At 35.4% G+C, this 15,508-nt stretch overlaps 1 protein-coding gene across 1 annotated transcript; it reads left to right on the top strand.

Annotated features, from left to right (window-relative positions):
* The first annotated feature begins 11,783 nt into the window (after positions 1 to 11,783).
* gas1b (growth arrest-specific 1b) lies at positions 11,784 to 14,820 on the top strand. The gene is given in 1 exon segment (NM_001077801.1): positions 11,784 to 14,820. A coding segment is annotated over 1 exon segment (792 nt). The 5' UTR covers positions 11,784 to 12,174; the 3' UTR covers positions 12,967 to 14,820.
* Positions 14,821 to 15,508: the final 688 nt, after the last annotated feature.

The raw sequence follows: 15,508 nt of genomic DNA, 5'->3' as shown, positions 1-15,508 counted from the left end.
AATTGCCTTCAAGGCACTTTGCTACAGTTTTACCAATACTGCAGCTGTTAGACCACATACTGTACTTTTAAAACTTTTTTAGCAGAGTATTTAATTGTTTAGATTGCAAATACGCGGTTTATTTTCAAGCATAGTGCCTATTTGCTAAATGCGTTTTGATGAGTTCAGAGATGGGACTTCCAGCGTAATAGCCAGCCTCTCTTCGCCCACTGAGAGCCACCTCTGGTGGTTAATTATTTAGAAGTATAAAGGATGACTAATTACAGCATGACTGTAAAGTAGCAATATTATATGTAGTAGGCATGGGACGATATCCGGTTTCAAGGTATACCGTGGTTTGGAAAAGTCAAGGTTTTAAAACCGCCAAAGTTTTCTGTTAAACCGTTCCTAAGGTATGTGTGAGATTTTTTATTTTTATTAATTTTTTTTTATAACAACAGTATCTCCAGCAGAAAAGAGATTCCAGAGATGCTGTTTAAAATTGTAATGAAATCTGTGTTTGCACAGAAGTCAGTGATTTATTTGAATTATTTTGCCTGACATAGTTGTTGCTCCAAAATATTTAGTGTTCAAAATATATCTGTCCATGAACTGTGCATATATTCATTCATTTTCTTGTCGGCTTAGTCCCTTTATTAATCTGGGGTCGCCACATCGGAATGAACTGCCAACTTACCCAGCAAGTTGTTACGCAGCGGATGCCCTTCCAGCCGCAACCCATCTCTGAGAAAAATCCACACACACATTCACACACTCATACAATACAGACAATACAGACAATTTAGCCTACCCAATTCACCTGTACCACATGTGTTTGGTCTGTGGGGGAAACCGGAGCACCCGAAGGAAACCCACGCGAAGGCAGGGAGAACATGCAAACTCGACACAGAAACACCAACTGAGCCGAGGTTCGACCCAGCGACCTTCTTGCTGTGAGGTGACAGCACTACCTACTGCGCCACTGCCTCGCCACTTTGCGCATATATATATATATATATATATATATATACAGGACTATATGTTTTACAGCTCAATATATTTTATGCCGAAGGAATAATTGGTCAATCAAAATCTGAAAAAAAAGTTGATGTGTGAGGGAAACAATACAACTCTCCAAGAGTATGCATAGTTTATCCACACCTATATGTAGGCCCACACGGAATCTGTGCGCACAGACGTCCTCAGATATTTAGCCCATCATTGAGTCTATGTATTTACCTGTGTGCAAATTTATATTTATTCAGTTTTTAAATTACATTCAGCAATATTAATGACCAAAATCAATGTAATAGAGATGATTTATTTACAGTACAGTTTATAAAGTAATATAAATTAGGAATAGTAATAGAAACATTTTTTGAGAGACTTGCATTGTTTTCCAAATAAATCGATCAAATTGGGATCTAATTTGGTTACATTAAATAAAAGTTTAATATGTATTATTATTAATTTAACATATTAAGCTTTTATGCGATTCAGAAATAGCAAAAAATGTCCGCCAAATCTGTTTGGCCGTACCTGATATAATGTACTTTTCCAAAAAGATGATATAATTCCTCTATTCTGCCATTGTTAAAGTTTATATTCTGTTATTTGTTTCAATTAGAAGGATTTTTTTAAATTACATGTATATTGTCATTGCTATTGTTATAGCCATCAGCTTTGATGTGAACTAGTGTATTAGAAAAATAAAGACCTGACTCTTTTTGGGGTAAATAAGATATACTCGCTAAACAAGGCATACTCACCAGCTTTTGAAGTTCCTCAAAATGGTCAACAGAAGCTTGTCCAACTTTGTGAGCAAGACTGTAATATAAACGAACTAAATTACAGAATGCACAACCCAAAAAATGTGCATACGGGAATTTAAGGCAATGCAAGGAAAGCTCATCTCTGTAGACATACACATCGATTTATTAGCACAAGAGATGGCATTTATCTAACCATGGTATGCTAATGTTGACATGAAAAATCTGAGAGAAAGAGACCGAGCGTAGAGGATATACATGTGGTGGAACAATTTGGGACAGTAAGTGTCTGTAACCTTGTGCTACCCTAAACGTTTTGTTCATTATTTGGATTGCAGATGTTGTTGAGAAATAATAGACTGATAAAAAATGATGTGTTTAAGGGCTTATTATTTCAACATCTCCAGTGAATCACTTAAATAATTATTTTTCTTTATTTAAATGTCTCATTCCTTTATTTGAACAAATCCTTCAAACACATACCGATGCATTAAAGGTATGTAAACATCTCTAAGTTTTGTCTATTTATTTTTTTTTTTCATTTTCAGAAACACTCTTTCATTGGTGTTGACGTTGGCAAGCACAAGGCCCAAACAATTCAGCTCTCCTCTGTCTTTCCAGCCCTCCACGGACAGACAATGGATCATTCACGTTGCCCTGCCTTCATGCCACTGATTGGCTTACGGTAAAAAAAAAACATTCAGGCCTCGTGGGAACTTTCCAGCCGAGATGATAATCAGCAGGGGGAGGGAAGGGAGAGGGACAGATACAGGATACAATAGGCAAAAGAGACATTTACATCTCATTTCCCCTCCCCAAACAAATCAACAAAAACATAAGCCTAATGAGAGGGACAGAGCTGGTGTTTTTACACTCATTGGACTACTTAACCACTTGCTCTTGGTGGAAATGTGATGTATATGCATTTAAACGTGAATGCAGCTTGTAATACAAAATGTTTAGGCTTGTTTTCTGTCTTGAGTTTTACAGAGAAAGAAGGTAACTGGATGTAGATTTGGAAATTGGAACTGGCAGCCAACAAACAGCTGCCTAAAATATTTCACAGAATAAGTTTATAAATTGTTCAAAATTGTAAAATTATACAGCGAGAATGTTAGAGCTCCGCTCAGGACCACCGTGAATTCTCTTAATCAAATCGTCCTGGCACATGAGAGCTGTGATGTCATTTAGCTCACATGGAACAGATTTGCTCTGCTCTGCGATTGAAAAATTGGTAGGACGTTCCTGAGAATTTGTTACATCACTTGGAAGAGCTGCTCACTGACATCCAAATAATCCGCAGTGATATTTGTGCAGCAAGGACAATCAACATTACAACAAACTTTCATATGAGGCCAATAACTAATGAAACAATAGAACAATAACTAATGAAAATCAGACAAAAAACTGCACTTAACCGTTTTAAAAAAGGCTCTAGACACAAATCAACTGAAAACATGTTTTTGCACGTATCCATTGAATGTATTTCATCTGTATTTTGAAATAGGCGTAAATACACTACCGGTCAAAAGCTTAGGATTTTGAAATGTTTTAAAATAAGCTTATGCTGCTCACCAACACTACATTTATTTAATCAAAAATCCAGTACAAATTGTAAAATTATGAAATGTTATTGCACTAGAATAACTGTTCAAAAGAAGTTTATAATTTAATTTATTCATTTATTTCAGTGGTTTTGAAAGAAGATGAATTTTCAGCTTTATTAATCCAGTCTTCAGAGTCACATGATCCCTCAAAAATCACTCTAATATTAATTATTATAACTATTATTATTAATATTAATAGTGATATTAATAAAAGCAATAATGACTGGAGTTATAATTTTATTTGAAACTACATACAATAAGAAAGCAGTTATTTAAATTTTCATCAAATATTTAACAATTTAACAATTTTTTAACATTTAAAAAATGCCGCCTTGATGAACAGAATAACCTAAATTTTCTTTAATAAAAAAAATAAATAAATAAAAAAACTGACCCCAAACTTTTGACTGGTAGTGTATTGTAAGTTAAAAGAGAAAATATATATTTGAATGGGGCTAAAGATGATTAGTGCAGTGCTTCTCTGTCCTGATCCTCGCACCCCACCACTCTGCACATTTTATATGTTTCTCTTTTCACTTCAGACATTTGTTCCAACTCAAATAGTGCAATGCAAAGTGACTCCACGGGATATTCTGCTATGATTTCAGTTTGAGGGGGATATATGTTTCATTCAAATTACATTTTAGTGTGTGATTTGAGAATCAATTTTTTTTATATTATATATTTTAACATTTTTGTTACTGTATATACACTACCGGTCAAAAGTTTGGGTTTAGTTTTTTTCATGGTTTTTATTTTAAGAAAATTATTCTGTTCATTAAGGTGGCATTTATTATATGTAAAAAAAAAAAAAGTTACATTTTAAAATATTTATCAGAACTGTAAATAACCACTTTCTTATTATATGTGGTTTCAAATGAAATTATTACTTTAGTCATTTATTGCTTTGTTTTTAACTACAAAATAACAGTTATTTCATAGAGCTATAACATTTTACAATTTTACAATTTGTAGTGTGTTTTAGATTGAATAAATGCAGCTTTGCTTTGCTGAAGCTTATTTTAAAACATTTAAAAATCTTACTGACAACAAACTATTGACCAGTAGTGTATTTTGCTGTGTATAGTGCTCAGGTAGAAAACAATGAAAGAGAAAGAGTAGGGAGCAGGGAGCAATGCACACTGCCAGTCGGAACAAAATTCATGTGTGGAGCTGATCTAAAGATGATGTTTTCTAAGTCATGGGTATTATATAAGAGAAACATGTAAAACATGCGTGAAACACTGGATTAGTGGATTTTGGTAATGTGATTTTGTTCTTTCTGTGTGTTAATGCAAACAATTGAAACAATCGATCAACAAAACCAGATGCTGTATATATCAATTTACAACCTTCAAAATATATTTTTCAGAATCTCAGTCATTGCTTCAAATCTAGTTCCCTGTAGAAATACATATACAGTTGAAGTCAGAATTAATAGCCCTGTTTATTTTCCCCCTTTTTCTGTTTAATAGAGAGATTTTTTTCAACACATTTCTAAACATACTAGTTTTAATAACTCATTTCTGAAAACAGATTTATTTAGTTGATCTACTTCAACTGTATTTATATATTCATTTCAGGAGCAAACTGTTCCGCTCTTGAGCAGTTATGAATTAATGACACTTTAATAAATATTGATTTAACAGTATTGTTAGACAATAGTAATTATAAAAGTTTCTTTTAAAGTTGTCAAATTCTAAATTGATTATACGTTTTATTTGTATCTATTTATTTATATACATCATTAATGGAAAATTACAAATGTGATACCTGCAACATTTTTAACATGTTGCAGGCACAGAGCCGGGATAATATGTTTGTACAGGATTGTACTGATTCAGTTACAATCATCCATTTCATTTGCAAAGTCTGTTTCTTCTTAATAAGTTATTAAATAAAATTCCATCCTGTGCTTTTTTTACCCACTTTACTTGGATATTGCAATTACTGTATGTGGAAACAATCAGTTGCAAAATAAAATTTCACGTCAACTGTAATGTCTTAATTGCTTTGCATTGCAGCAAATGAGAAATTATTAATTACTTAATAATATAACAATTTTTTTGTTTTTGTTTTAAATGTAAATCAAACTAATCCGTGTGGTCCAGCAATCTGATTTTAATTTTTAGTTTCTTTTTTCAGAATATCAGCAAAACAACTAATCCAGGTTTGGAACAACTTGATCTATCTATGTCCCTTTCAGTGTATCTTCAGAATTCATATTATTCAAAATATTGACTTTTAAAATATGTCTGTACTTTTGGTTTTATGTGAGAATATAGGCTCAATTTATTACAGTATAACACCTATAATGATATTAGTCTTACATTTTCAAAGAAGTTGCCATGTTATTAAAGAAACATTTTAAAATTCTGATCAAGAAAACCTCTTTGTAACTGGTACATCCTTCAGCTCTGTTCTATTCATTTCACAGATACTTTGTAACTATGCCCATACTCTTTAAAAATTACCAGACCATTACTTTAGGGTCAAGTGCACTTTACAGGTTGTCTAAGTGAGGGCGTTAACGGGCCAACAATGCATTTAACACTTCTAGCTAAGATATATGATCAGGCTCTTTACACACACACACACACACATGGTTTTATTTTGATAGCCAAGATGGATATGTGACATGCTAACTATTAGTAACAGGGAAAGAAATTTTTTTTATCATTTACCCAGGTCAACATGTGGTAAATGTATAAACAGGGTCTTCCTTATAAAATGACAGAGGAAATGGCTGCAGCAACTCATTCAGAAACATTTGCTTAAGATATGAAAAAGAAAGCAGATGGTAAAACAAATATAGAGCAGTGAAAGAGAGAAACGGTTAACAGCTGTTTCCATTAAATCAGCAAGAAAGGCCGAACTGGTAGAGACGTGCTGTTCTGGCAACAAACTGATATCACAGTGTGCCTTTGAGAGCTTCTTGAAGAGAGAGATCCTGGTGAATATGTTTTTGCCAATGAGGCTTGCTTGTGTGTAATCATTTGTGACAGTGGTGGAGACGTGAAGACTGAGACTTCTTGAGGGCCGAGAGTGCTGTGTGTATTTTTTCCCAAAAAGAAAAAGAAAACTCAGCATTCCTATTCTGGAGTTATGATCTATTGTCATTGTGGGCAATAGTACAAAACAGTTTTAATAGGAAAATGAGTTATTGCCTTATAGAGAGTATATGTCTTTGTTTCGTTTGGTATTTTTAGTGCTTTATTAAAGATGTTTAAAAAAGATAACGCATTTAAAAAATTTTTTATAGTTTTTGCAGACATAGAAAAACAAGGGACAGAAAGACAAACCTATCATCAAACAATAATCTGTGCAAAATGTCAATTAAATCATGAAACAAGGGAAAATGGAGAAATACAAGACATATACTATGCATCTGGGTAGTATTCATAGCACTTCACTTTCCACATTTTTTATGCCTTATTCCAAAATGGATTAATTTCCTCAAACTTCTACACACAATAGCCCATAATGACAATGTCAAAAAAAGAGTTTTTGAAATTGTTGCAAATTTATTAAAAATAAAAAACCTGAAAAATCACATGTACATAAGTGTTCACTGCCTTTGCTCAATACTTTGTTGATGCACTTTTGGCAGCAATTACAGCCTCAAGTCTTTTTGAATATGATGCCATAAGCTTGGCACACCTGTCTATGGGAATTCTTGCCCATTCCTCTTTGCAGTACCTCTCAAGCTCTATCAGGCTGGATGGGAAGCGACGGTTTGCAGCCATTTTCAGATCTCTCCAGAGATGTTTAATAGGATTTAGGTCTGGGCTCTGGCTGGGCCACTCAAAGACATTCACCAAGTTGATGTGAAGCCACTCCATTGATATTTTGGTGGTGTGCTTGGGATCATTGTCCAGCTGGAAGATGAACTGTCACCTCAGTCCGAGGTTAAGTGCACTCTGAAGCAGGTTTTCATTTCGCATGTCTCTGTACATTGCTGCATTCATCTTTCCCTCTATCCTGACTAGTCTTCCAATTCCTGCTGCTGAAAAACATCCACACAGCATGATGCTGCCACCACCATGCTTCACTAGCCTGGTGATGAGCGGTGCCTGGTTGTCTCCAAACGTAACACCTGGCATTCACTCGAAAGAGTTCTGGTCTCATCAGACCAGAGAAGTTTGTTTCTTATGGTCTGAGAGTCCTTCAGATGCCATTTGGCAAATTCCAGGCGGGGAGTGGCTTCCGTATGGCCACTGTACCATACAGGCCTGATTGTTGGATTGCTGCACAAATGGTTGTCCTTCTGTAAGGTTCTCATCACTCCACAGAAAAACGCTGGATCATTGGGTTATTGATCACCTCCCTGACTAAGGTTAAAGCTGTAACATAAAAAATGTGGAAAAAGTGAAGCTCTATGAATACTTTTCAGATGCACTGTACAACCTACAAAAAGAAACAGCAATGGATGTAATAAGAGAGAGAAAGAGAAAAACGTACAAATTAAACAATACGATTAGACTTTATGGTGTTTTAGAAAAAAAAAGACTGGATCCCACATTTTATTAAATTCCTTATAGTTCCCAAAAGTGGTACATTTAAAGCTTTCCAAATGTAAAGTGGGGGTGAGTCCAAGAAGCCAGTCAGAAAAAAGAGGCCTAACTAGCTAATGGCCTAATTAGGCCTAATTAGCTATGATCACAGACAACCGGTTAAGAGTCTCCTGGAAAATATGACCAGCCAAAAATTGCTTTCATTGAGATAGAGAGTAAAACACAATTGTAAACGTTGGCAAAGAACTGAAATATTTCTTATCAAAAATGCTGAATTTGAACACAGGACTAAAAAAGATGTGCTAAGGTACCCTCAGCAGTTTTACACAACGTCGCATGAAGGGTAAACCGAGGGATAGAATATACTAAGCTTAGTTAGAGAACAGTGACGTCTGTGTAATACTTGGTACTGCATAAGGTTGTACCTAGAATTTATAGAACATGAATAAAAAGTTAAAAGGCATTGATCTCAATCAGTCTCAGAGATTAACATCCCCATGTCTTCATTCCAAGCGACTTTCAAATGAAGAGAAGAAAAATCTGTTCTGTTTTTAAAAGCATTAACAGATAAAAAGGTTAGGCCCGAATATAAAGCATTTCATTAATTAAAAATGATGCAGCAACTGGTAAACTGAAGTTTTTCATCTGTATTAGTATTATATACACAACTTAAGGTGAAGAAGGGCAGTGAGAGACATTTTGGCTTACTTCATTTCTGGCGTGTGTCCAATATTGACTAGATTCAGACTGAATTACAACAGCATGCATACACAAAAACAGCTAGGGCTTTTCTAAACCCCAAATTATACAAATAATTACACCAAACTCTGATCTAGATCTTTCCACTGAAAGTCCTCTTTTAGTTTCCCCCCGAAATCGCAAAGCCTGGGCTACTTTTCAGGAAATAATGATAAACAGGTCTGACAGCTTGGCAAGAAGGGACAACCGACTCCTCAGAGAGATTCTGAATACATTTCACAGCAGTCCTCTCTATAAGAAAAGGAAATGCCAACATCTTGCAGTAATAGTCTCACCAGATCGAACAATTTCGTCCTTTGTGAGCAGTGAAGCCCTGAGCTCTGGAGTTGCTCCGAGTCCGCTGTGTGAGTGAAAATACATGGGGCTCATGTTCTGTTTTCTCACCGAGTTAACAGAGTTAAACTGAGTTTAATCAGACCACATCGCAAAACTGCAGAACTTTCTCATTACCGTTAATCTAATGGTATGCCATTGAACTGCTTTACTTTACTAAAACATATTTAAAAGAAAGCAGCATCAGAAATGGATGTGCTGTATTACAGTTATGCTGTGGAATGTCAGATAATTTGCATGAGACTGTTTGCTCCTTTCCTCCCAAATGGGCCATCTAATCTCTCTAATTGGGAAAGGGAGAAAATGTTGAAAGGTGGGGGTGGAGGGCATTTTTGGCCAGCTGCCCAAGCTTTGTGGTTTGAGCGCAGCAGTGTGATAGGGTGTAGCATGGATAACACAGTCCCCTCTGTTCTCCAAAACTGTCTGTTCTCTTTCTGTAAATTTGGGCCAGGCGATGATTGTGATCAATCACTGACAGATAGAAAGCACTCACATTTTCCATGAAAATGTAGTGTACAAGAAATCAGTGCTATTTGTTTCAAGGATTTAGGTTGTGTAACACATCATATGTGACTTCTTAAATATGGCCATTTGTTTTGTATAAAGCTGTGAAGGACACAATGGGGCGAAGATTTGGGGTGAGAACAAATGCAAAAGAATAACTGTGTGTTGTAACAGCTGCTATTTTGCTCCATCAGCAATCAAACTGACGAGAGGCTTTTCACTTTGCACTTCATCTGGAGTGATTGTTTTTCTAAGCAATGCTTTTATCTTTAAGTAAAGAAAGGTTTTACTTTGTAACTGAGAAACTATGTTAGCACCTTGTTTTATCACTGGGGTATGAAATGCAGCTCCATGTGGTGTCAAACATGTGCAGTGTAAAACAATGGTGTTTAAAAGTTATGAGGCTTAACAACTGACAGTCTATCACATCTCATACTCTTTTGCATTAGACTGCAATGAAAACACCTTGTGTTATAGAGAAACCGTTGACAAAAGCAATGGGAGATGCAGCAGTTTGAGAGAAGAGAATGTTTTATTCTTAGCTGTATAGTTTGTATATTTCACTGAGGAAACTTTAGGCAGCAATATATATTAACTGAATGCACAACCGTTGAGCCTTTATGTAAAATGGTTGTTTGATGCAGTCATCCAGCTGGTAAAGGCAATATTGCCTAGTATTCTATTTACTTTTAGAATGACCCACAGTTATCTTTTTCAAAGATCAAAGGATTGGTCATGGCCATGGGACCTTGCTGACCAAATGGCAAATGAAGTGCACACGGCATATCTTCACAGAAATATCAACATTATTAAACTACAAGTGTTTACCATTAGTACATAAGCTTTAATGGTTTAGCAACATCAAGCATAACTGTTGTGTATAGGTTTTAAAAATCTAAACAACAGTTATTTTGGGCTTTTAGGACTTGTATGAGATCCACTGAGGACATATTGAGAATTTATTGCAAATATTTACCCTAAAATATTCAGGCCATTTATGAATATTTACAGAGTGTGAATTATCCCAAATAACACTTGATCCCCTATGTTAGTAACTTTAGACTTTATTAGTAAGAAATAACTTTCTTCAGTATTAGCTTTCTTAAATATTATTAATCAAAAATGTGTCGTATAAATATACCCCCCATTATAATTCATACCATTGTGATGCATTCAATCCCGCCAATAAATGGAAAAATATTATTCAGCAGTCTGAAACTGGCAGTTCTAGAGCCCAGACTGACATCTTAAGTATTCACAAAACACTTTTCTAGTAAAATAGGTGTTTTTATCTGCATGCAGCCTAAAAAAAGGAAACAGAAAAATTAGACATAATTTGTATAGTTTGACCTTTACTAACCTCTAAAATAGGCACTAAATATTTCTCAAACGCTGAAAATGTATACATTTTGTTAACGAATTAGATGTAATTTAAATACATTCATAAATTTCATTTACCAAAGTATGTAAAGTATGTATTACCAAACTACTACTAAAAAGTTGACCCCCTCTCCCTCTCGATTATCAATGTGTAATTTGCAAACTGGCTATTTCATCAAAATCATTATTGCAAAAACATCTTTGAAATCTTTTTGTTCAAAGAAAATCCAGCTTTTTAAATTCTTTACAGAAAAATAAAACATCTGTCTGCCAAACAGCTGTTAAATTGTGTGACATAGAAAGTCATAAATCAGAGTAAAACTAAACTGTATGAAACACAAAGACTTGTTGAAGTGTGTCCCATTTGTTTTGGAATTCAATCATTGGTGAATTAGGAGGTTTAATTTAGTTAAAGAATGTTTTTTTAAACAAATGCAAAGTGATAATTTTCCAGAAAAAAAAAACCAATTCCAATTATTATCTAAGATTCCAAAGCAGACTAAAATCCATTGTTTTAATCAACCAAATTTTTAAAAAGCTAATTTGAATAAATCATAAATAAACAGATTGTGCTTAAACTGAAATATTTCTCTAGCTTATAAAAGTTGTCTCTTCGTTTTGACAGGCTGAGGTCTGTAATACAAATAATTGGCAACAAGTTAAAACAAAAGTTTAACAGTTACTTCTGAACATGACGTTTGTTTTGCTGTTTTGGTGCTAAGGGTTGGGCAAAGGCATCAGATGAGACATGCAAGTCACTTTGATAGCCAAATATTCTGTCTTGGGGTAGACGGCATTCTCGACCTTCATCGAACTCTGACCGCCACCCTCCAGATGACGTCAGAAATCACAACAACTGGTGGGACCAATAGTGTGCTGCGTGCAGATCTCAGGGGTCTGTGCGACTGCATAGACGCAGCAAAAGTTGGCTTGTCGAAGTTAGTTCAACTTTTCCTACTACTTTGATTTGAATAAGACGCAGTGCGAGATTGCATTTGAGATGTTTTGATGTCATTTAAACTCTTTGTTTATTACTGGATTACTGCAAACTGTCTCAATGCGCATCAAGATACCTTGCACGTTTTGCCCTCGCGGCAGTGAGCAAATGTGATTCATTTCAAGCAGTTGGAAGTTTTGTCCACTGTGGGATTTCAGTGCGTGGAGAAGCAAACATGAGCACCTTTACTAGCGTAAACTGGTTAACAACTCGCGACCAGGAGGGGGTATGGAACAAGGGGAGCTGTTTGTGACAATTTCTCTCGAGAAACCTGGATTACGGACCAGCAAATGGAAACATTTGATCCAGAAAGTTAACTTTTAAGCTGTTGCATGCGGGCACATGAAGGAATGGCAAACTCTGGCAACTCAGTCACTCCCTGCCTGTGGATATTGTTTTTGTCCATCGGCATTGTGTTCTTTAATGCTTTATCCACCGCGTCTCCGACACACAACCAGCGTTTGATATGCTGGCAGGCTATCATGAAGTGCCAAGGAGAGCCTGATTGTCATTACGCGTATACTCAGTATGTTCACGCGTGCGATCCGGTGATAAAGGGCAACAAGAAGGTATGTCCCAGCCACTGCATTTCTTCCATCATTCAGCTCAACCTAACAGTGAACGGCCCTGCACTGGAGGACTGCGAATGCGCCTCGGACACGGTGTGTATGATGACTAAGCGAGCCATCGAGCCCTGCATGCCCAGGACCAGCCACATGGGCTGCACCGAAGCCCGCAAGCAGTGCGAGAAGGACCCCGAGTGCAAGACCGCCATGCTGGACTATCTGTACCACTGCAGGAAACTTTTCGGAGGAAACCGCTGCTCGGACGACTGCCGGACGCTCATCGCCAACATGCGCTCCAACCCCAAAGCACAGCTCCTGGACACCTGCGTGTGCGACGGTAACGAAAGGACCACATGCGAGTATGTCAAATTCAGCATGAAAAACTTATGCTTTGGCGACGGTTATGGCGGGAGTGGCTTTTCAGATACCGAGGACGATTTGGAGGAAGACTACGAGATGGATTATGAGGACGAAGCGAGCCATGCCCGGGAGTTACGAACACAAACGAGTTTGATTGTGTTGTCCACCATTTTGACCTTTTTTCTTGTACTGTATTAAGATACTGTTTTCATAATTTGGCCTCTGAAACTTGTTCCCATCACAAATAATCGGGCTAAATTTAAAATTCAATTTTAATCTCATACTTCCCTCAATGCAACATCTCAACGTTTTGACCTTTCTTCTCAGAAAAAAACTATATAAAACTTTATAAAAAGAGTTTATATAGTTGTAAATTTCAAGTTGTGCTATTTATTTGGTTTGTATTGTTTTTATTTAGGACTCTAAACTTACATTTCACACTTTAGCCTACGTTAGTCTTGTGAGATATAACTCGGATTTGTGAGAAATAAACCCAGAATTATGAGAACGCAAACTCACAATTGTGAGAAATATATTTACAATACAGAAGGAAAAATGTTTAGACTCATTAAGAGTAGTTAACTAGAAGTAAAATTGGCAAGAAAATTGATATTATGCAAAAAAAAAGTAAGAATTCTGAGATGGTAACCCAAAATTGCAGTAAGTGAGTAACAAAAAAAAGTTCTGTGGAAAAAAACTGTGGGTTTCCACCACAGTTCAAAGACATGCACTATAGGTGAATTGGGTAAACTAATTTGGCCTTAGTGTATGAGTTTGTGTGTGAATTGCGAGAGTGTATGCATGTTTCCCAGTACAGGGTTGCGGCTGGAAGGGCATCCACTGTGTAAATCATTTGCTGAAATAGTAGGCAGTTCATTCATTTTTGTCTGCATAGGTATCCACGTATTTATCCTGGATGAAAATAAACGGTAATTTGGTTACTACAGCAAAAGTACACATGCATACGTTCCATGATCTGTATTGGATACAAGTAGCTTCTTAGCCTACTTATCACTTATCACAAAACAGGCTTAAGTTGTGCAAAATGACATTCTCGCACTGAAAAACCCAAAAAGTTAAGGTAACTCAAACTACTTGAGAAAACTGATTGTAACAAACCATTTGAGTTAAAAAAAAAAAACTTATCCTAATGAGTATTGTGAACTTAATAAGTACACAGTAAAACCCAATAAATGAAATGACTCAAACCAACTGAGTACTGTAAAACCCAATAAGTTAAGTCAACTCAAACCGTTTGAGGAAACCAATTGCTACGAACCATTTGTGTTAAAAAAACTAAACTATATGAGTACTGTGAACTTACTTCATTTAAGTTGAAGTAATGAGGTATTTAATTAACTCATTACCTTCAACACTGAGTTCAAAACTCTTTTCAAAAGAGTAGAATTAATTTTCAGTAAATTTGGAGTTAAATACACTCATTTCATTTGATAAAGTTCACTGTTGGGTTTTACAGTGTATGAAAAACTATTAGAGTGACAGAATAGAAGCACCCCTTAATAAGTGATCAAATATTATGCATAAAGCATTTCACCCAATTTGCAGCCTTTCATTAAGTGATATTTTTTTATTGAGCAGAAGGTCTTGTCTTGAGTTTGTTGTTGTTGTATGGTGACTTTTCTTTACATCTGCTTTTGATTAATGTACAGGTACACTAGAGAGATTGCCAACTGTAAAACAAATCAGGAAAAGTGGTTGAGCCAGAATCACATAGCTAAAGGTCTTTCCAAAACCTAGTTGAGCTGCCAAAATCTACACAGAATGAAAATACTCCAGTTGTCTTTGATGTAAAAAAAATATGTGCTCTACTATATATTAAGTTATTTTGAACTATATGGTTGAAACCGTAGATGAAAATACTGGAAGTTTATTTTTGTATGAAAGATTGTTTAATGTAAATTGTAGGTAAACAACATATTGTAAATGTGTATAGTGATTCTGTATCATATAATTGTGTAAAAAATGTTGATAATGCAGTGTAAACCTCACAATGCTCATAAAGATTGCCTTCAAATTATTTCAAAGATCAAATTACTTTTCTTGCCTGGTTATTTCATACACAAAAAGTGGCTGTACATTTTTAATAAAACAGCTGAAATAATTATACATATGAAGAGTTTAGAATCAAAAACCTCTAAATGCCATCTGAATGTTCCTCTAAAATGAACGTTTGTATTAGGCTCCTGTGTGTATGTGCAGTAACATCACTCTCATGGCAAAGAAAAAGTCATTTTCCTTGTCTTTAATGTGAAATATCCTAATATAAACAAAGGAAAATGTTTTTTAATGGAAATTTCCAATGGCACTTAGAGTTTTTAGCATCTAAACTCTTCATATATTTATCTTGCAGGCCTTTTTTTTGTCAAATAAATTAAATTTTACCATACAATTGAAAGCAGATTTAAAAAAATTACATACTGTTTAGTATTTATGCTAACTATATAGCATAATAAATATTATAAATTTTAAAAGGAGATTATAAAATGTATGGCTTTCAATAAGAAAATAAAATAAAATTTAGTTTCCACCTGACATCCGCCGAAGTTTAGAAATGTTAAGGCATTATCATGAGCATGTGCTAGTCAAACATTTTGGCTCTGCTTCTTCCTGCACTTGACCTTGTAAACATAAATGTTTACAGAGGGAGTTAGTCTAAGTTCCCAGAGACTTTCCGTATTTAAGGAAACAAATGAGGTTGTCTTTAAACGGGATCAGGGTT

The sequence above is a fragment of the Danio rerio genome, chromosome 5, assembly GCF_049306965.1.
Source record: "Danio rerio strain Tuebingen ecotype United States chromosome 5, GRCz12tu, whole genome shotgun sequence".
In the NCBI taxonomy this organism is placed as follows: Eukaryota; Metazoa; Chordata; class Actinopteri; order Cypriniformes; family Danionidae; genus Danio; species Danio rerio.
Note: the sequence above shows the minus strand (reverse complement) of the source record. Positions and strands in the feature narration are given on the sequence as shown.